This window comes from Sciurus vulgaris, assembly GCF_902686455.1.
Source record: "Sciurus vulgaris genome assembly, chromosome: 5".
Lineage (NCBI taxonomy): Eukaryota > Metazoa > Chordata > Mammalia > Rodentia > Sciuridae > Sciurus > Sciurus vulgaris.
Genome location: NC_136465.1, coordinates 161,789,048 through 161,809,690, shown reverse-complemented (window position 1 = coordinate 161,809,690; position 20,643 = coordinate 161,789,048). Strand labels below are relative to the sequence as shown.

The 20,643-nt window shown below is 40.4% G+C and overlaps 1 protein-coding gene across 3 annotated transcripts in view; it reads left to right on the top strand.

The window, feature by feature from the left end:
- GNPTAB (N-acetylglucosamine-1-phosphate transferase subunits alpha and beta) overlaps window positions 1-20,643 on the top strand; it is an 83,025-nt gene that overhangs the window by 35,770 nt on the left and 26,612 nt on the right. For all 3 annotated transcript variants that reach the window (XM_079141358.1, XM_079141360.1, XM_079141359.1), the window contains 8 exons: window positions 1,497-1,616; window positions 2,506-2,547; window positions 4,107-4,312; window positions 8,932-8,996; window positions 9,251-9,385; window positions 18,802-18,963; window positions 20,022-20,201; window positions 20,427-20,597. In XM_079141358.1, coding sequence (XP_078997484.1) covers window positions 1,497-1,616; window positions 2,506-2,547; window positions 4,107-4,312; window positions 8,932-8,996; window positions 9,251-9,385; window positions 18,802-18,963; window positions 20,022-20,201; window positions 20,427-20,597 — 1,081 coding nt within the window. The remainder of the gene's footprint in view (window positions 1-1,496; window positions 1,617-2,505; window positions 2,548-4,106; window positions 4,313-8,931; window positions 8,997-9,250; window positions 9,386-18,801; window positions 18,964-20,021; window positions 20,202-20,426; window positions 20,598-20,643) is intronic.

Genomic DNA, 20,643 nt, shown 5'->3' with positions numbered 1-20,643 from the left:
TTCTACATTTCCTTCACATCTTTGCTGAAATGCCACCTCTTCAGCAAGGCCGTCTTTGATCTCCGTTTCTAAAACTGACCCCCCACATAGACACATTTTCTACCCCCCATTTTCTACTTTATTTTCTCCATAATATTTAACATCTGACTTTATATGTGTTCATTTATTACCTATCTCCCTCTTCTAGAATGTAAGCCCCATAAAGAAACAGATTTGGATTCTGTTTTATTTATTGCTGAATCTGCAGACTTAGAATAGTGCCTAACATATACTAAACGCTCAGTAATACACAGATACTCCTTCTGTAAAATTATCTCATCTACTTTTTTAAAGCCAAAGGTGGTAGTCATTGTCACTTTTTTTCCTGCCGTAATTTGAAAGATTTACTTTCCAAACTGCGTTCATTTTCCCATGAAAGAATTAACTGTGCACTGAGTAATGGTTGCAGCCAAAAGCCTAGCATGATACCTGTGATGTGAGGACAAAAGGAGGGTAAACTTCAGTACTTCTTGGCCAGGAATAAAACAACAACAACAACAACAACAAACTAAAACCAAAACTAGTTGCTTGGAAAATAATAGAGTCATCCAAAGTGATGTCAGCACTCAAACATGAACTCCTGTGTCACAGGTCAGTATGTGTAGATCTGGCTCTGGAAGATGGGTAGATTTTTGGTAGTCAGTGAGAGAAAGGTTGAATGCTTTTGGCAGAAAGACCAAGTGTAGCGGCACACCTGTAATCCCAGTGGCTCAGGAGGCTGAGGCAGGAGGATCACAAATGCAAAGCCAGCCTCAGCAACCTAGTGAGGCCCCAAGTAACTCAATGAGAACCTGTCTCTAAATAAAATACAGAAAAGGGCTGGGGATGTGGCTCAGTGGTTGAGTGTCCCTGGATTCACTCCCCAGTACCAAAAAGAAAAAAAAAAAGAAGAAAAGAAAAGAAAAGAAAAGCCAAGTGTAGTGAAACAAAGGAAATAGAGAGCAGGGAGAGGAGGCTGGGACAGACTGGCTTGGGCATCAGGGCCCAAGAAGGCTGCAGTAATTGGGCCAGGACTTCATTGGGACTGTTTGATAACTTTTGTGTCTTGTTCTTGGGTCTTCTTGTTTCTTCCCTAGGTTTGTCTGCATTTGAATTCCAGCTCCTTGTTCTGGTGTATGAGAACAAAGCAATTTATTGAACCTAAACTGAGACCACCCCTCTCTACTCCCAAATAATATTTAAAAGGCAGTGATTTCAGCACCCTCGTGGGGTGATTGTGAAGATGGAATAATGCATATTGCATGAAGTGTTTCTAGCATAGTCCAACCACAAAGAGAGAATTTTGGATAAATATTAGCCTCCTGCCCCCAGCCCCAGGAAAACATGCAGTTCTGTGATAATATGCCTCAATCAGTTTACCTCTGCATTTTTTTCATAGCTCCTAAATTTAAACTCTGTTATACCTTACTTTCAAATGTACATGCTTTTAAGCTAGAGGACTTGTGGGTTTACCATAGGCTGTGTTTGCCAATGCCAATCGATGTGGTTTACACCTGGGTGAACGGCACAGATCTTGAACTACTGAAGGAACTGCAGCAGGTCAGAGAACAGATGGAAGAGGAGCAGAAAGCAATGAGGTAACATTGATTTTCACAAAACAAAACACATGTCCTTTGAGTACCATAAGCATACACTTGAGAAGGATAAGGTGATTTTTCACACACCATCCAAAGATCTGCCTCTCAAACACGCCATTAAGAGACTCAGGCAGTCATCCCCCTGACCCTTGGTTCTTGGTGCCTATGGAGGACCTAGCCACTGCTGCCAGATGCTGGCTTCACTTCAATGGCCATTTTATGAAGAGATGACTTGGTCTCCCAGGGATCTAAAGGTGAAGGCGCATCCTAAAAGAGCCTTTGGCTTTGTGCTCCTCGGATGGGTCCCAGGTTTCATATCTTCATGAAATTAAGATTTATCATGCAGAAATAACTTCATGGTCAGATGGATTATTCCTTTGAAAAGTACAATAGACTTGTAGATTTGTTTCTTTATCAAGACGTGGACTATGAAATTAGAAAGTTTGATACTTTTTTATTTATATGTGACTTTGGTAATTTCACTGGCTTTGTTTGGGAAAGCGCAGTGACTTTTGGAGAGACTCCAGGGTAAGGTGCTGGCTGATGTCACTTCCCATCTGACTCCTCAGGAGTGCGTGTTGAGAGCCTCTCCACTCACTTCTTTATAAATGTGCAGTCCAGTTACAGGTCATTGGCACCTTAAACTGCAACAAATTATGCCCATGTTAGACCTTCCCAGTGCATGAAAATAACTGATAGCCCAGTCTCAAAAATCTGTATTTTATGGGAACTGTCTTGGTTACAGTGGAAGGTACAGTTGATAATATTTCATTGGCACATAATTCATTTGCATTGTAAATGGTATAAGCATTATAATGCTTCCATGTTTTTCACATTTGGGTCTAGCACTAGCCCTTGCATATGTGACGAATCATCTTTGCTTTTTTAGAGAAATCCTTGGGAAGAACACAACAGAACCAACAAAGAAGAGGTAAGCATTTTGATTTCTTCACAGTGATAAAAATTGAAAGACTGAAGTGAAATTTTCAGTTTATCACTTGTTCTTGTAGGGTATACAGTATTTTTTATTTCTATGATATTTAATCCCTCTTCTGCTAGTTTTTGACCCCCAAATTAAATGCATCCATCAGATGGGGAACAGTGCAGTGCTGAAGAACAGGCTCTTTGAGAGCTCTGGTCATTTGGGTTCTAACCAACAAAAGCTTATTGTTTTTGAAAGGTTTAGAGGACCTACTCACCTTTCTTGGCCTTCTTAAACTCTTATCCTATACCCAATGTTTCTGTGATAAAATTTATAGCTATCATTTACTTACACGTTCACTATATATTTCCTTATCTTTGACAGCTGTCAAGTTGTATGTGTTTAATGGCCTGGGAAGGGGATTTTACCAGTGACAAGAATCAGATATGTGTATCTTGCTAGATACATTTGATTTGAATCAGACCCAACTCTGATAAGTCCTTAAAGAAAGACTATCTTACTGACAAGCTGGAATTCCTGTTAAGTGCCACTTCTCTTAACCATTAGACTTTAGAAATAAAATTGTAAAGATAATTAATTCTAAGTGCCTTCTATGTGTCAGTCATTTCCTCATGTTAATTATGTAACTTTATCTCTAAATGTTATATAGTCATTTGTTATTTTTCCATTGATAGATTATCTTCATGCATCACTCTTCAGTATAGATGGACACCTGTGTTATATAACATATGTATATATTGCCACATTGCTTCCCCAAGAGGTGTTCCCAGGTGAAGGGACACCAGCATGCCCCAGCAGAGCGTGTATACTGGGGCTTACTGTATTACACTAACACTGAGCCGTCATGTTTAGAGGGGTGCTAACTGAGTAAACAAAAGGTGATTCCTCATTGTTTCCTTTTTCATTTCTTTGATTTTTTTAGGGAGGTTGAACAGTGTTGTATATTGTTCAACTAGTAGTTCCCACTTTGTGAATATTCTAAGCATCTTCTTTGCCATTTGTTTATTCAGGTAATATGTTTGTTGTAGGTATTTCTTATATTCAGATAGAAATATCTCATATAAGTTCATATTAGAACCATAATACATTTCCTTTTATTTGCATTGGTATCGTGTTACTTTCAATGTCTTTAATTGTATTCTAACTGGAACTGGTACATTATATTCAGTAGCATGACATTCTGTTAATCAGGATCTACCTAATTCCTGGTCATGGTCTTCACTGTAATCATGAATAGCCTTTAAAATGATCATAATGAAATGCTGTAAGTCTGTTCACTTTTGAGTTAGTAAATTTGGGTGGCAATCTTATTTCAATAATAGGAGTTTGAAAACTCTGTAGAGTTCAGCTTGTTAATTTTGTACCATACTTGCTAACTTACTGAGTTTTTATTTTCTTAAGATAAAATTCCTTATTTGTTAAAATATAATGATTTTTTAAGTATAAACTGTAGAAAAAAATACTCCAAGTTAGTAATGCCAACAAGCTTTTTGTAGCTGATTAGATTTCAGGAATGTCGTTGTGAGCGTGCTGGTGTTTCCTTGCAGTGAGAAGCAGCTGGAGTGTCTGCTGACGCACTGTATCAAGGTGCCAATGCTTGTCCTGGACCCGCCCCTGCCAGCCAACAGCACCTTGAAGGACTTGCCATCTCTTTATCCTTCTTTTCATTCTGCCAGCGATATATTCAACATTGCAAAACCAAAAAACCCTTCTACTAATGTCTCAGTGGTTGTTTTTGAAAGCACTAAGGATGGTAAAATCTTTTTTTGTGGTTATTTAAAAATCTTATTATCATTGATGTTTGAATAACAAAATTCTAAATGGAATGGAAATGATTCAATTTTAAAGAAGTGCCTGATAGGACTGGGGTTGTAGCTCAGTGGTAGTGCATTCGCCTAGTATGCATGAGGCCCTGGGTATGATCCTTAGCACCACATAAAAATAAAATAAAGGTGTTATGTCCACCTACAGCTAAAAAATATATTAAAAAGAAGTGACTGATAAACTAAAAACACACAAAGAAAAGCCAAGGAACTGCCATTGTATTGCCTTTTTATATCATGTCTAATCTCAGAAAAGGATTGTGTTATCTTTTACTCCATGCAATACATATTTCTACATTTTTGTTCTGAATGCCTGATGAGGACCTTCAGTCTGGTACTCATCCTTACCTTATCTTTATCTTCTTGACCCTGAGTTATTTGGAAAATTTTTTTTTTCTTACCATTTACCTCCTGAAGTTTGGCAGAACATACCCGGAGCATTCCTAGTTTATATTCTGAAACGTCTGTTTACCTAGGTATTATGGGCCGAATGTTTTGTGTTTCCCCCAGAATTCACATGTTGAAGTCCTGAGCCTCAGTGTGATGTTATTAGAAGGTAAAACCTTTGGTAGGTGATCGGGCTGAAGCCTGAGCCCTCATGAAGGGGATTAGTGCCTTTATAAAATTGACTCCTGGCATCATACCACACCACATCTTCAGATATTCACAACCCCTCCTCCCACTTGACCACCAAGCTGCCAAGCCCAGGCCTGCAACGCTGAGTCCCGTTCTCCAGCTCTGCTTCTGTCTGTGTCATTCCTCCCAGCCGGAATCTTTGGAACCATCTCTGCCCCCTTTCTATTTTTTACCTCCATAACTAATAATTAACCTCATCCTATCATTTGCGTTTGCATTTTGCAAGCAGTTCTTAGATGCATATCTTACTTTTCTCATTTCCTCTGCCCCTGGTCTGCATGCCTTCTCAGGTTCTAGTCAGAGCCTCCTAGTACCTTTTCTGCTTGGGAAGTTCCTCTCTGTCTAGCACAGGACTGTCAGATAAATCTGAAAATCCTCAACTTACCAGTTTACTGTTTTTGTGAAGATAATATTTTAGTAGTACATATTTGTTTTATACATGGTATAATTTCCTCCAGGTGTTCAGTATTTAGCTTTCATGTCCTTGACTGTGCCTTTGATCCCACGGGTCTGTGTACCCTGCATCACCAGCTGTCAGAGTCCTCACACTAGGAGGTGCTGGGCCTCTGCAGGGCCGTACCTCCTTACCTAGTTGCTCTTCTGACCCATCTAAGTTCTGCCCCTCCATGGAGCTCCTGGACGAGGACGTTCACAATGGCTTTATTTTTACTTTTCTATGTTCCTGTAGTACTTATAATCTAACTCCTAATTTATTTTTCGATTGCATAGGAGTTTATAGTATTCTCATGTAATTTCTCTATTGAACAGAAATGTTACCACGCACCAGTTTGTATTCTGAATAATGTTTAATGAAGTGCTGGCTTCCTGGCATGCAAGTTGTTTTTAGTTTGGAAGGAAAATTCTAACTTTCCAATTACAAGACTCTCCCTCTTTCACACTGTAGGTCTGTCCCTGAACGCCTTTGTGCTTCAGCAGTCAGTCACATATTCCAGCCCAGCAGCCTGGATGGGGTCATCTCAGCAGAGTAGTTTCCCTAGTCAACCTTTTGGTGCTACCTTTTGGTGTATAGGAAACGATTCCCTCCTATAGCAATTCGTCTTACCTCTGGACTAAACCAGAGTTCACAAATTGCTTCCACTTCATATGGCTCAGTTTGTACAAGGAAAGCAGGATTATGAATCTAGCAAGAGTCCCTGCTATGTGCCGGGTACTGTCCTCAGTGCTGAAGGTGCTGCAGCGACAGGTGGATGGAAGTCTGCCCTCGTCGAGTTGACGCCCAACAAATGAGTGAATTGTACAGTCCACAGAAGATAAATACTACATAGAGAGATGGAGTAGGAGAGAAGGAGGATCAGACGGGGGGAACCGGATGGTAATTCCAAACTGGGTGTTAGGGGCAGGCCTCACTGGAAAGATGCTTTCTGAGTGAAAATATGAAGGTGACCAAGCAAAGTGAATATCTGCAGCAAGAGTGATCTGGATAAGTGGAATAACTAGTGCAAAGGCCCTGAGGCAGGATTGTGTCTGGCCCATTTGAAGAGTAAGGAGGCAGTGTGTTTGGAGTGGAGTGGACAAGGGATAAACCTAGAGGAGTGATGGGAGTATGTAGGGAGGTAAATAACACAGACCCTGATAGCCACATTGAGGACATTGGCTTTAGCCCAGAGTATAATGAAGGATCACTGGAGGATTTTGAGTACAGGAATAACATAATCTGACTTATATTCCAGAAAGATCAGTTTGACTGCTATGGTGAAAACAGGCTGAGGAGAGGAAAAAATTGTAATGATTTGGGCAAGAGAGAAAGTGGTTTAGACCAGGGTGGTGTGGTACAGCTGAGAAGTGTTTGGATTTGGATTCTGGAATATCTTTTCTTTCCTTCCCCTCCCCTCCCCTATCCTATCCTATCCTATCCTATCCTATCCTATCCTATCCTATCCTATCCTATCCTATCCTATCCTATTTTATTCTATTCTATCCTATTCTACTTTACTCTACTCTACTCTATTCTTGCAGTGTGTGTGTGGGAGAGGGTTGAACCCAAGGCCTCACACTTGCTAGGCAAGCACTGTACCACAGAGCTACATCCCCAGCCCCGAATCTGGACATTTTTAAGCCCCCAGGGTTTCCTGATGAGTTGGTGATAGGAGTCTAAGTGCTTTACTTCTGTTTAAAAACACAGAAATGCCATGGAAATTTAAGAGGGCCACAGCATGAACTCTAACTATCAACTCAAACTCCTAGGTCTCTTTAAAAAAAGTTACATGCTAATGCTCACATGCATATTTAGATTTATGTTTGCATAGTTGGTTTTGGGGTTAGGGTTAGGGATCTTACTTTGTTTGCAGGAGATTTTATTTTGCTAGATTTGATTCATTGCTCAAAGTAGTCAAAAATTGGGGGGAACCTGATTCTTTTATCCAGGAAAATAGTGTCTCTGTCAGCTTTGTGTAAATCCACACATTTTATAGACATGCTTCCTGTATCTTCCAGAACCTTGACCTGCAATTCTTCAAGGCAGAACCCCAATGTTTATGACCTCAGAATTTACATTCTTCAGGCAGAATTAGTTATGTTATGATCTACCCAAATGAATATCTGTTGTATCTACAAAGTTCACTTGAGAATACTGTTGCAGCTTTGCTGAGCCTACATACAGATACATACATATCAGATCTGTTAGGAGTCTGATCAACCAGTGCAGCACCCACCATAACCCTGGAGGAGAGGGAAAGAGGTGTATCTAATAAATTCATTCCAGTGAACCCATGCTGTTAGCACCCAGTGCTTTTTAAAGTCAATGTATTTCAAAGCTTCTTTCCCTAGTGCTCACTGGAGACTTGTCCAGGATTGACATCTGTCTTGCTAGGCTATAATTTGCAGAACTTGCCTTCTTTCCCCGTCTTGGGGATCAGATTCAGAGCCTTCTGACCACTCTCCCATTTCCCACAGTCCCTGATCATGAACAGCAAATTTGCTGATTCACTTGTGCTCATTACTTAGAAATCTCTCCTAGTCAGACTGTGTCATCCCCAGTCCAATGGAATCTGCTCTATCCAGCATCACCTGGTGAATTTTACAGACTCATCATGAGAAAACTCTCCTCCTAAGGAACCATAGGATCTAGTGGTTCCCTGCCGTTCACTTAGATAATGCACCACCTGGTATTCAACCTTTGTCTGGTTACCCTTGCTTGCTGATACTTAAATTGCCAAATGTTTTACTCTAGTAGAGCAGTTCTCTTTTTTTCTGAAATATATTCGTGTTTGCTTCTGTATCTATGATTTCTGTCATCCTGTCATTTCCTTCTTTGAGATCCAGTTTTCTTTTTTCTTTTTCTTCTTGGTACCAGGGGTGCTTAACCACTGAGCCACATCCCCACCACCCCCCTTTAAAAATTTTTTTTTTTTTTAATTTTAAGACAGGGTCTCACAAAGTTGCTTTGATCCTCACTAAGTTGCCGAGACTGGCTTTGAACTTGTAATCTTTCTGCCTCAGCCTCCTGAGCCCCTGGGATTACAGGCATGTGCCACTGTGCCCAACTGAGATCCAGTTTTCATTGTTGCTGGATCTTTGGGGGAGATGTTCTTTCTTCATGGTGCTTTCTTTGTGGGGATTGAATCCAGGGTCTTGCTAGGGAAAGCATGCTAGGCAGGCTTTCTACCACTCACCTGCATCCCCAGCCCAAGATCCATTTTAAATTTCGTTACTTCCAAAATGCATTCTACATTTCTGCTGCCTGCATGAATTGCTTAGTAATGAAAATTTAATGTTTAATTGTACATTGATTTGCATTGTTTCTCTTATGTTGAATGTGTTAATTTTGTCTTCCCCAATTGCTTTCTTTCTGAAATGATGTATTTTGCTCTCAAAATGCTTTGCACAATGTCCCGTCAGATAACAGTTAAGTATTTGATAAAAATATGCTTGTTTACTGTATTTTTTATTGTAGTTGAAGATGCCCATGCTGGAGTGTTTAAAGGAAATAGCAGACAGTCAGTTTGGAGAGGCTACTTGGTATGCCATTTTTAATTTAATTGTATTTTTGCATTAGACTAGAATAAAAGTATCAGTAATGAAGCTATTTCCCTTTGAGGACCTTTTTCTCTGAGACCAACTTACCAGTGTTAATGAGTGTTGACTTAAGTCATCTTACCAGTCTCATTTTGAAGTTTGTATGATGCAGTAAGCTCTTGACTAGTGAGAGCTCTAAGTTTTCATGCAGCTTTGTGATATGGAAAGTGAGTTGCATTTTTCCCTCCTTATTTTAGACAACAGATAAAGAAGTCCCTGGGTTAGTGCTAATGCAAGATTTGGCTTTCCTGAGTGGATTTCCACCAACATTCAAGGAAACAAGTCAACTGAAAACAAAACTGCCGGAAAATCTTTCTTCTAAAATAAAACTGGTAAGAACATAGAAAAAGAACCACCCTCTCATCTAATGCATGACCCTTCTGTCATAACCATTTTGTTCAGAGTATAGTCAAATGATCATAAGAGGCAGGGACTCTGTCTTGCTAAAATGTGCTACTGTAAAGGTGGCTCTTTAGAAAAGATCCTTACTCTTTACTATTCATTTGGCCAAAACTCTAAGAATCTTGTTTTCTTGTTTGGTTTGCTGACTTCCCAGTTAGCCCCAGGATTCATTCGTTTAACAAATGAGCTCCTACTGAGTGTCAGGTGGTGGTATGGATAAACAGTGGACAAAACCCGACAAGGCCTGATAACACTTATGACATAAGGAATCAAGGGCCTGGAAGAGGAAAGGGGTCATACAAGCAAGAAGGCCACAGAGCCAGCCTGCAAATTTATTAACGTTTTCATTCATGTAGTGATTGTGTTTCAGATAATTGGAACATTTAAGAGTGTGGAACTCTGATTCATTAATAGAAATAGAGGGTTTAATGTATTTAGAATTTACACTTAATAACTCTTCAGGACTGAACACTGATGCTGTTTGTTAAGGTTGACTTCTGAGACTGGTCTGTGACCTGACTTTTTCTTAACACTTATGTCCTCAGAGTTGCTTCCCTGATAGAGTTAGGACACAGTCTTTGTGGGTGACTTTCTAATTGATCTCACAAGATGCCTGCTGTTTTTTCTGAAGTGTTCCAGGTTGTAAAATGTGGATGTCTTTTCTCTTACAGGAGAGGACATAAAGTCTTTGGCATAAAGAATTTGTTAGGCTCCAGTTTTCTTGTTTTTTATGAAGGAACACTCTGAGTTCCACACAGGATTTAACTTCCCTGATTCATGCTTCCTCCTCCTCATGCACATCATTTAACCGTTTAGGGGTGGGAGAATGAAGATGTGTTAGTGGGGCAGGGAACTGTGACGCAGGGAGTTGTTTAATCCCTGTCTTGACCATGTTTTTATACCCTCCACAAAATTTCCTTTAACTTGCTCCTTTTTCCCTACCTGTTTCACTGTCTTAAGAAATACTGTAATATTTTTGTAATATAATGGTAGTATGAATTACATTTACATTTTTTCCTTTTGTCCTCTGTAACTTTCTTTATTGTACTTTAAAATATGGTAATGCTCAGCTATATTAGATCAATTGCTCTTAATCTGCAGTTATTTTGAAATAGATACTATATATCTACTCCTGAATTATTTTTAGTGCCGATTTGGGCCAAAAACCCATAGATTTGCTTTCATTTCAGCCACATCACTTCTTGGCTTTCTAGCTATTAGTTCTAGAAATATAGACACATGTACTTCTGTACTTTTGACTATCTGCTTAGTTTTCTTATGCAGAAAGGATGATATCCTTGATTCTGTATATATAATTTCAACTATAATACATTTTTAAAAGAAAGAATGTTCATCTCCCTTCTCTGTCTTCCACTCTGGTTTAATCCCACGTCTCCAGACCTGCTGCAGCCTTTCACCTGTGCTGACTGCTTTTGATGTGTCTTGATGGGCAGGTGTGTGCTGCCTGAGAATGCCAGTCCCAAGGTGTGGTGGAGCTTATGTAGACTACTTTGGGGTGGCGTGATGTGGTGTCTGCAGGTAGAGGTAGAGGGGAGTAGTAACTTGCTTGCCAGCCAGCTCCCCTCATGATAAGAACTGATCTCCACAGCTCACACCCAGCTGGAGAGTTGGGGGTTTCCGGTCTTGTCCTTGTGGAGGCCAGCCCCTCCCAGAGCATCACAGTAGTCATGCGTGAGGTTTGCTGCGGGTTGCTTTGGTAATTCTAGCATCTGTGACCAATTTCAGGGACTAGGACTTTTGGTCTTGGGAAGCTAGAGAGAAAATGAGAATGAGGAAAAACACACGTGTATATGTCAATATGTTTTGTTTTTTTTTTTAATTTTTTAGTTGTCAATGGACTTTTATTTATTTATTTACATGTGGTACTGAAGATCAAACCCAGTACCTCACTCATGCTAGGCAAGCACTCTACCACTGAGCTACAACCCCAGCCCCAGTACGTCAGTATTTGAGCAAGTTTTTCAAGCCTGTCTCTTTCCTTAAGCTCTACCTGTGACTTTATTATGGGTCCTCTGAGAGTGAAGTTTCCTATCAGGGGTTCTCAGTCCATTTGGATAATGAGCATTTATTAAATTCGTCCTGTGTGCCAGGGGCTATGTTAGGAATAATTGAGTGGATAAAAGCAGTTATTTTGGGGTGTGATAAGTTCCAAGTAAGAGTTGGTACAAAATGGGTTTTTAGGCATACTGGGGCAAGGCAGGCTTTGCAGGATGGGAAGCAGTTTAGCTGTGCCTCAAACAGACAGAGCAGCTGTTCTCCAGCAGAGAAAGGAGTGGGAATGACCATTCTAAATTGAGGGAACTCCTGAGCAAAGGGCTGAGGCTTGGAAGTAAATGGTGTTTTCAGGGAATCCAGGCAGCAGTTCCTAGAGGCCGGAGCATAGACAGAGCCTATTTTATTGCTCTGTCTGAGGGGATGAGGGTAGGAAGATAGGTGAGGCAGATTGAGAAGGGTCTCCATTAAGGAGCATGGACCTTTTCCTGGAGGCCCGAGGAGGGCACAGTCTGGTCTCTTTCTAAGGAACATAGGAGGGGCAGGTGTGGCAGATGTTAGGGAGAGACTAAAAACAGGAAACTAGTTCAGGTGCTGCTAGCATAGCCCAGCAAGATATTCCTGTTCAAGTACGTTGGCACGTGACACCAGGAATGGGAATGGCTCCAGCAACAATCAGAAACACCTAACATCACATGGCGACTTAAAAGCTGTTGGGGAAAGGGAAGGAGAAGCAAAGAGGAAGTGGATATTTTTAGTGAATGGAAGTAATGACATTAACCACACTCTGAACTGTGGTAGGAAAAGCAAGATTTTAGATGGCAATCTGGAGCTCAGTTTGGGGTATGTTGGTTTAGAGGTGCATGTGGCACATGCAAGGAAATCCCATTAGGTGTTAGACTTCAGGACCTGAACAGGTGGCCACTTTGCCTCCAAGAGTCTCTTGGTGAGGACTGTGGTTCAATTCTGCTGCACAAACTCCAGTCAGACCATAAGCATCTCAGGACAGACACTGCCTATTCACCTTTGTACCCTTAAACAGGTGATTACCTGGTGCTTAGGGGACCATTCCAGAAATGCCTGGAAGTTAGGCATGGTGACTCATGCCACAAATCCCAGTGTCTCAGGAGGCTAAGGCAAGAGGATAGCAAATTGAAGGCTAGCCTTAGCAACTTAGCAAGATCCTGTTTCAAAACAAAATAAACAGGACAAGGCAAGGCGCACCCAGCACACGCCTGGAATCCCAGGGGCCTGGGAAACTGAGTCAGGAAGATGAAGAGTTCAAAGCCAGCCTCAGCAACTTAGCGAGGCTATAAGCAACCTAGTGAGATCGTATCTTGAAATAAAAAATAAGAAGGGTTGGGGATGTACTCAGTGGTTAAACACCCTTGGGTTCAATCCCTGGTACAAAAAACAACAACAAATAAAACCAGAAGCGCAGGGCATGCAGCTCAGTGCTGCAGCATCCCTGGATTCATCTCCAGTATCCCAAAAGCTTGATGAAGGAATGAACAAGAAGAAAACTGTAACCATAAACACGCTCACATTTGCAGTGCTTTGGAAGGTAAAGGGAATGCTTTTTCAGGACTATGATTTTTCACGTGTGACTCTAGGTATTTTGTACCAGAAATGAGCCTTTATACCAACTTGTATATACGCAACTTTTACCTTTATATTTCCTGTTTAGAGGAAAACCTACGTATTTTTCCCCGTGAGGAGAGGACATGGAACTTGAAAATGCTTTAATTTGTAATAAAATAGATTTGAATTCTTAAAAGCTTTTCTGTCAACTCTAGTCTTATAAATCAATCCACCTTTTCTATCAGAGGCTTTTTGCTTTAGGTACCTTGACCTCTTACATGATTCACTTCATTTATCTATAGAATTTTTGTGTGTGATGGGCACAAAATTTACCTTTTAATAATTCAGGTAGCCATTCATCTTTATTTTTGGGTCACTCTAAAATGTGTTTTCAGACTTTTTGTTTCATGGTGGGTTATTTTTTCATTAATTTTTTGGTTATTGATTTTCTTTTCCTTTTTTTTTTTTTTTTTTTTTGTACCAGGGATTGATCCCCCCCAGGGGCACTTGACCATTGAGCCACATCCTCAGCCCTATTTTCTATTATATTTAGAGTCAGGGTCTCACTGAGTTACTTAGCACCTCACTTTTGCTGAGTCTGGCTTTGAACTCATGATCCTCCTGCCTCAGCCTCTCAAGCCTCTGGGATTACAGGCATGTACCACTTTTCTCTTCTTTTTTACCTTATGAAAACAAGTTGGAATTCTTCCTAAAGTTCTCAAGGAAATTCTTAGATTATGTCAATTCAGTGATAGAGGTTGCTGTGAGAGTATGCAAAAGGAGTGGAGGGTATTGACCCTGGTCTCAAGAATTTAGAATCACATTCTGAAACAGAATGTGTGCATGGGAAGCATTTGGCTATCAAAACAAAGTAGTATGTGAGCAGCTCCTGAGGAGACTTCTATAGACTAGAATGACACATAGAGTCAGGAAAGATCCGTGTGAATCAGAGTCAAGAGATCAGAGGGTATGCCAGGTCCCTGAAGACTGGGTAAGTGGCCCAGGCAAGAGGGACCTGCAGGCAGGCTGGGAATAGCACAGTGTTTTACTTGGACTCTGCACCCCGGGCGTTCTGTTCAGAGCCTACTTAAGTTCACCCCAAGTTGAATATACCTAATCTAAAAATTTGAAATCTGAAATGTTCCAATATCCATAACTTCATAAGCCCCAGTATGACATCACACATAGAAAATTCCATAACTGACTGTGAAACTTGGGTTTCATGCACAAAAGTATTAGAAAGATTGTATGAAATTACCTTCAGGCTATGTATATGAGGCGTACATGAAACATAAACAGATCTCATGTTTAAACTTGAGCCCATTCCCAATGTATCTCCTTATGTATATGCAAATATTCCAGAATTTTAAAAAATGCAAAATCTGTAACATTCCTGGTCCCAAGCATTTCAGATAAGGACTGCTCAATCTGTAATATTGTTCTGATGCCCTTTCATTTAGTGATTCTCTGAAACTATTTTATGCACCTGTTCTTCTAAAACATGGTGCCCTTTCTATTGGTTTTATTTCATCAGTAGATGGGAGCAACCAAGTCTGGAACTGACTTTAGTTTTAGAAAACTACCAGGGCATATTAAGACCCAGTGGCCTTGAGTTGTCAAATTCCTGAAAGGTGCTAATTTTTTACTTGGTATTGGCAGAAATGATTTTCACCTAAAGGATTCTTAATTGCTTTAAAATTAAATCGATTCAAAATAAAAATAGGCTAGGTCTTCTGAATTTTTGAGCCCTTTAAAACTGTTGAGAATCCAATGTCTTATGGGAAAACCTTTACTGTTTTCGTGTATTTGCACATTCCCCTTGACCTCTGCACTGGTGGCAGTTCGGGCCTGATACACCTGTCAGGTAGTAGACTCTCCTGTGCTACAGGATGTTCAGCAGCATCCCAGGCCTCTGTCCTCCAGATGCCAGTAGCACTCTCACACCCAGTCATGATAGCAAAAAATGTCTCCAGATATTGCCAAACGTTTCCTTGGGGGCAGAATCACCCCTGGTTTAAACTATCCCAGAAATAGTATTTGCAGATGCACAGATGTTTAGACAACTTGGTGCAGCCTTTCTTTTTGGCATTTATAAGTGATCAGTTTGGTATAACTTTGCAAAGAAATGATTTTTGCAAAGTTGTAAAACAAAATGATTTTTAAGTAAGGTATACCTTAACTCATGACTATTTTGTGTGTCTTAAAGGGTGAGTTCTCTTCTGCTCTCGTTACTTTTAGTTGACTTAAAAATGTGTTCATACTCTTTTTCTGTTGGCTATTATTATTTTTAAGCCACATTTAAAATATATGCTGAGAACAATAGAACTATTTAGTTCAAGTAATTTCACAAAAACTTTTAATTTTTAAATGGTCATACTTACTTGTTATTAATACACACTAGTCTTGCCTTGACAGTTAATCATTGTACAGAACTGAAAAGTAAAGATTTTTTACACTTTTTAAATCCATACATTTTATTACTTGGTTGGTATAATCCGGAATTTAGGTTTGTGAAAGAATACCTCTGTGACTCTTTTCTCTTCCCTGTCCTATTTCATACACTATATCTAATGTAAAGTGGTAGATTTGGTTCCAGTACATCCACATTTATACAGTTAGTATCTGGAATTTTTCTGTGAGCAGTCAAATCCTTGGAGTCTGGTTTCCATGTCCCTCACTCCACTGAAGCCATTTGGCACTGACCTACTAATTACCTAGCCCCTTGATTTTGGTTTCTTGCCCCTTAATCTTGGTACCTGTTATTTATCTTTAAACCTATACCAGAATTTAGCATTGTTCTTCTTGGAACTATTTTTCCTCTATTGTTTCAGCAGAGCTTCTCCTGATTGCCATCTTACTGTCCTTCACTAACTCATCCTCACCTGTTGCTGCTCTCGTAGGTTGCCCAGGTCCTGTCCTGGACCATTGTTTTGTTCTACCTCTCTCAGTCTTTCCTCACTTCTTCCTGGCTCACCTTTTCCTAGATTCATCTGGGAAGATGCCTACACCTGGATTCCTACACTGTGACCCTTACATTTGGACTCCTAGGTGTTCCCATCCTGTTGTTCCAGATGATGTTACAGTAGCAAACACTCCCAAATCTCCTTGGCTCAAAAGTAATAACAGTTCATTTCACAGTCATGCTACATACCATTGTGGGTCTGTAGCTGGTGGGTGCAGAGGTTGTTTTCTATGAGAAACTTATGATTTAATTTAATGTAAATAATTTAGATAAATATATAATTCAAAGGAAGAAGCTATGTATGGAGATAGCTGCCCACAATTGCTCAAACATAGAACTCCAGCCTCAGGCACCAAGTAGGACCACCCTGCTTCACCCACCTCCTGTCCCTCATGGCAGAAATAACAGAGATGTGGGATTGGGCTGCCACCTTGTGGTGACAGAGGAACCCTTTCACCATTCACAACTTCCTTAATTGCAGTGCAGAAAATCTTTCTCTTACATATAAATATTCCCTTAAACACCTTACTTTTCCTCTCCCGTCCACTTCTTGTACAGTTACCATAGGAAAACCTGTTTTTGATCTTTCAATACATACGTTATTAGAAATTAGCCCTAGGCAAGGTGACTAATGTAAGAATAGTTGTCGCAATATATCTTCTATCAAAGAAAAGACCAAGATAAGCTATGAAATCAAACAAAATGTAATTTAAATATAATGCTAGGTATTCCTGAATCTTCTGTTAGAACCCATAGGTGTTAAAACTCTAACGACCCCTTCACAATTTCTGAAATCTCTTAGGTTACTGTCCCTTTATAATTAAATTTTCTTTTCCTCTAGTGTCAGGAATTAAAAAGTCATTTTTTTTCTATTTTTTCCAAAAACCTTTCTTTATATCTTACTGGCTAATATTGGAACAGGAGTGTATTTTGTTTTGTTTTCTTTGTCTTTTAATGGAATCCGCAGCCTTTCAGTCATAGGTAGGTAGGTTTTTACATGATGGCCTTGGAGCCTGTCTGCAGCAGAGGGCAGTAAGTGTCACATAAGACCTAGCGGAAGTGTGGCTCCTGCTTCCCTCTCCAGCCAGGTTTTGTGATTTCCTCCCTCTGACCTGGTTAGACATTACCTAAACTACCTAGTACAGTGAACAGAGTCAAGGTCACGTCCCTTGGTATGGGAATGACCAGGTTCTGCTTCTAGAGCTCAGCTCCGTGAGCAGCCTCTCCAGCGGCTCCTCCTTGCCCCATCCAGCCTGCCCGATGCCTGCTTCTGTTGGGGTGGTTGCTACTGGGGCTGCCAAGTGTCTGATCAGTGTCTGCTGCTAGTCTGTTGAGGAGTCATCATCCTTTGCAGTGTGTCTCACAGACCAGCCCTGTGACATCATCGGATGCCTAAGTGAGGGATGCACTCCACTCCAGGAGCTGTTTGACCCCTCAGCTCTGGCACTTGCTGAGCACCCAGGGCAGGGCCTGGCATGCAGCAAGCACCCAGTCAGTAGTAGAAACTGAAATGAAAATGCTGTCATCAAGTTAAAATGTTAAGTGTGTTAAGCAGTCGAGTTTCATTGTTTTTTGTTTTTTTTAACTTTGATATTTTTGCACCTTTGGTATCTCTTATGCACAGCTTCTGAGGAAGTGGTTCTCCCTGATGACAGTGCCAAGGTGACAAAACAAATGCCACCATGAACCAGTTTTCAACTGGATCTAAGTTGGAAATCAGAGATCAAAGTTGAAGCACCGTTACATCTTGGAAATATAGTAGTGTCAGATCCTTTTCTAGATTTTAAATTCATCTTAATGTTAAAAGTCCACAAAATTTTAGTATGTGAAATTTCAGAATAATTTTCTAAAATAAAATTAATTTAGATAGAAAAGATTAGGATAAGATATTTTCCCAATTAATATAGAATTAATTTAGAGTATTGTTACTATATTTATTTATACTAGAATAGTGGTTATTTTTACTGCAGGGAGCTCTCAGAGGTGCCATGGCAGCCACTGTGATAAGGAAGAAGGAGCAGGGAGGCTGGCAGGCAGTTCCCAGGCAGGCTCGTATTCTCCCTGTGTGGCTTGTCTCTCATTCCCACCCCCCACGCCGGAGCAGGGTGAGGACAGCAGTGAGAGCTGAATTCCAGGAGTGTTTAATATATGCCAGGAACTGTCAGGGCGAAAGAAGGTAATCAGACAGGAAGGCAGTGCACACGGGTGCTTGTGCACACATCTACGCCTGTACAATTGGTGGTACAAATTAATAGCCTGCATTATAAAAAGGAGGGAAAACATGGAATTCTAACTCCAGCCTCTGCTTTTTGGTCTCCATAAATTCAGGAAGCTGTTTAGAACATGAGCTAAGTACACTCATGTAGCACATATAGAATTCAGAATGAGCCCATAATAATTTGTGTTCGCTTCTGTTTTATAAATTAAGAAAGAACTAATGTCAGAAGAGCTAGTTTAGCCAAAGGATTTGCTGTCCTAGATTAATGGTTTTCACCGTTTCCCTGTTTTCTGATCTGAAAGCCTTTTTTTGTAGGACATTCTATGATAGAGTTAGAACATAAAACAGATAAAGGATGCGATGGACCCTGATGTGGGTGGGAAGTCTGTTTATGAAACTTGCTGATGTTTATAGTATTCCCTCTTAGATTTGTGATTGTTCCACAAGTTTTGCCCAAAAGGTAGTTTTCCTACAGAAGCACGTCAGGCAACCCTGCCACTGATTACAGGGGAAGCTTAAGGTGGTTTCTACCTTGAGGTTCAATTTTCCCGTGTGTCTCTCTTATTTGATAGTTGCAGTTGTATTCAGAGGCTAGTGTGGCCCTTCTAAAACTGAATAATCCCAAGGGTTTCCAAGAATTAAATAAGCAAACTAAGAAGAATATGACCATCGATGGAAAAGAACTGACCATAAGTCCTGCATATTTATTATGGGATCTGAGCGCCATCAGCCAGGTAAGGAATATAAAGATTCTTTTACAACTCAAATCAAGGGTTTATATTACAAGGAAGAGAACTTAACAGAGAAGTGGGTTGTTTAGAACTTTTCTAATTTTCCATTCTGTGCCACTGATTTAAGATTAATTGAAATCACCTAGAATTATATCTAAAAACATTTTTATAAAGTATGATAAAGAAATGTTATACCTTCAAGTTTTGCTTTTATTTTTGTTTTTGTTTGTTAATACACTGAGTCTTTTACACTTTTTGTAAAATTTTAAATTAGGATTCTTTTACAGTTTGGATATGAGGTGTCCCCAGAAAGTTCATGTTAGTCAATGCAGGGTTGTTCAGAGGTGAAATGATAATATTATGGGCTATAAGCTAATCAGTGAGTTAATCCATTTGTTGGATTAATGATTCAGAAGGCCTACTATACTGGGTGGTAACTATAAGTGGGAGTAGCTGTAGAAAGTAGGTTAGAGATATGTCCTTGGGGATTATATCTTGTAACCTGGTCCCTCTTCTTCCTCCATTTTCTGGCTGCCATGAGCTGAACCACTCTTTTCCTCCACGCCCTCTGCCTTGATGCTTTGCTCACCTCAGGCCTGGTGCTTTGGAGTTGGCAACTGTGTACTGAAACTCTGAAACTGTCAGTCAAAATAAACTTTTCCTTCTCTAAGTTGTTCTTATCAGGTATTTTAGTCACAGTGACAAAAAGATGACAAACAGATTCCATCCCTTTTTTTTAATACTAGGGATTGAACCCAGGGGCTTAACCACTGAGCTACATCCCCATCCCGTTTTTGGATTATATTTAGAGACAGGGTCTTGCTAGGTTGCTTAGGGCCTTGCTAAGTTGCTGAGGCTGACTTTGAACTTGCGATCCTCCTGCATCAGTCTTCCAAGCCACTGGGATTGCAGGTGTGCTCCACCACGCCTGGCCATAGATTCTGTCTTTGAAAGTCATCCAGAACACCCTGAATTCAGAGAGTGCAGAGGGCAAAGACGAGGAGGAGGTGGGACTTACGGGGTACTTCTTCACATTTTTGTGTGTCCATTGTTCCTCGCAGTCCAAGCAGGATGAAGACGTTTCTGCCAGCCGTTTTGAAGATAACGAAGAGCTGAGATACTCATTGCGATCCATTGAGAGGCATGCACCGTGGGTTCGGAATATTTTCATTGTCACCAATGGGCAGATTCCATCCTGGCTGAACCTTGACAATCCTCGAGTGACGATAGTAACACACCAGGTACAGGACTTTCGAAATATCATAAGGCTGTGGTCTCCCATTCTGTTCTTACAATGTGGTGTAGGAATCTCAGAGTCTCATTCCTCTGCTCCTCTTGCCTCCATGCCTACCTTTTAGACTGTTTTGTTCCTTTCCTTTCCATAAGCCAATCCAAACCAGAACAACTCAAATTCACCCTGTCTCCTGTTTTATTTTTCTCTTTGTTGTTTGGTTTTCTGTTAAAAGGATGTTTTTCGAAATTTGAGCCACTTGCCTACCTTTAGTTCACCTGCTATTGAAAGTCACATTCATCGCATTGAAGGACTGTCTCAAAAATTTATTTATTTAAATGATGATGTCATGTTTGGGAAGGATGTCTGGCCAGATGATTTCTATAGTCACTCCAAAGGTCAAAAGGTGAGTACCTGAGAGGGGGGGAATGCCAAGGTTGAAAGTCACTGTG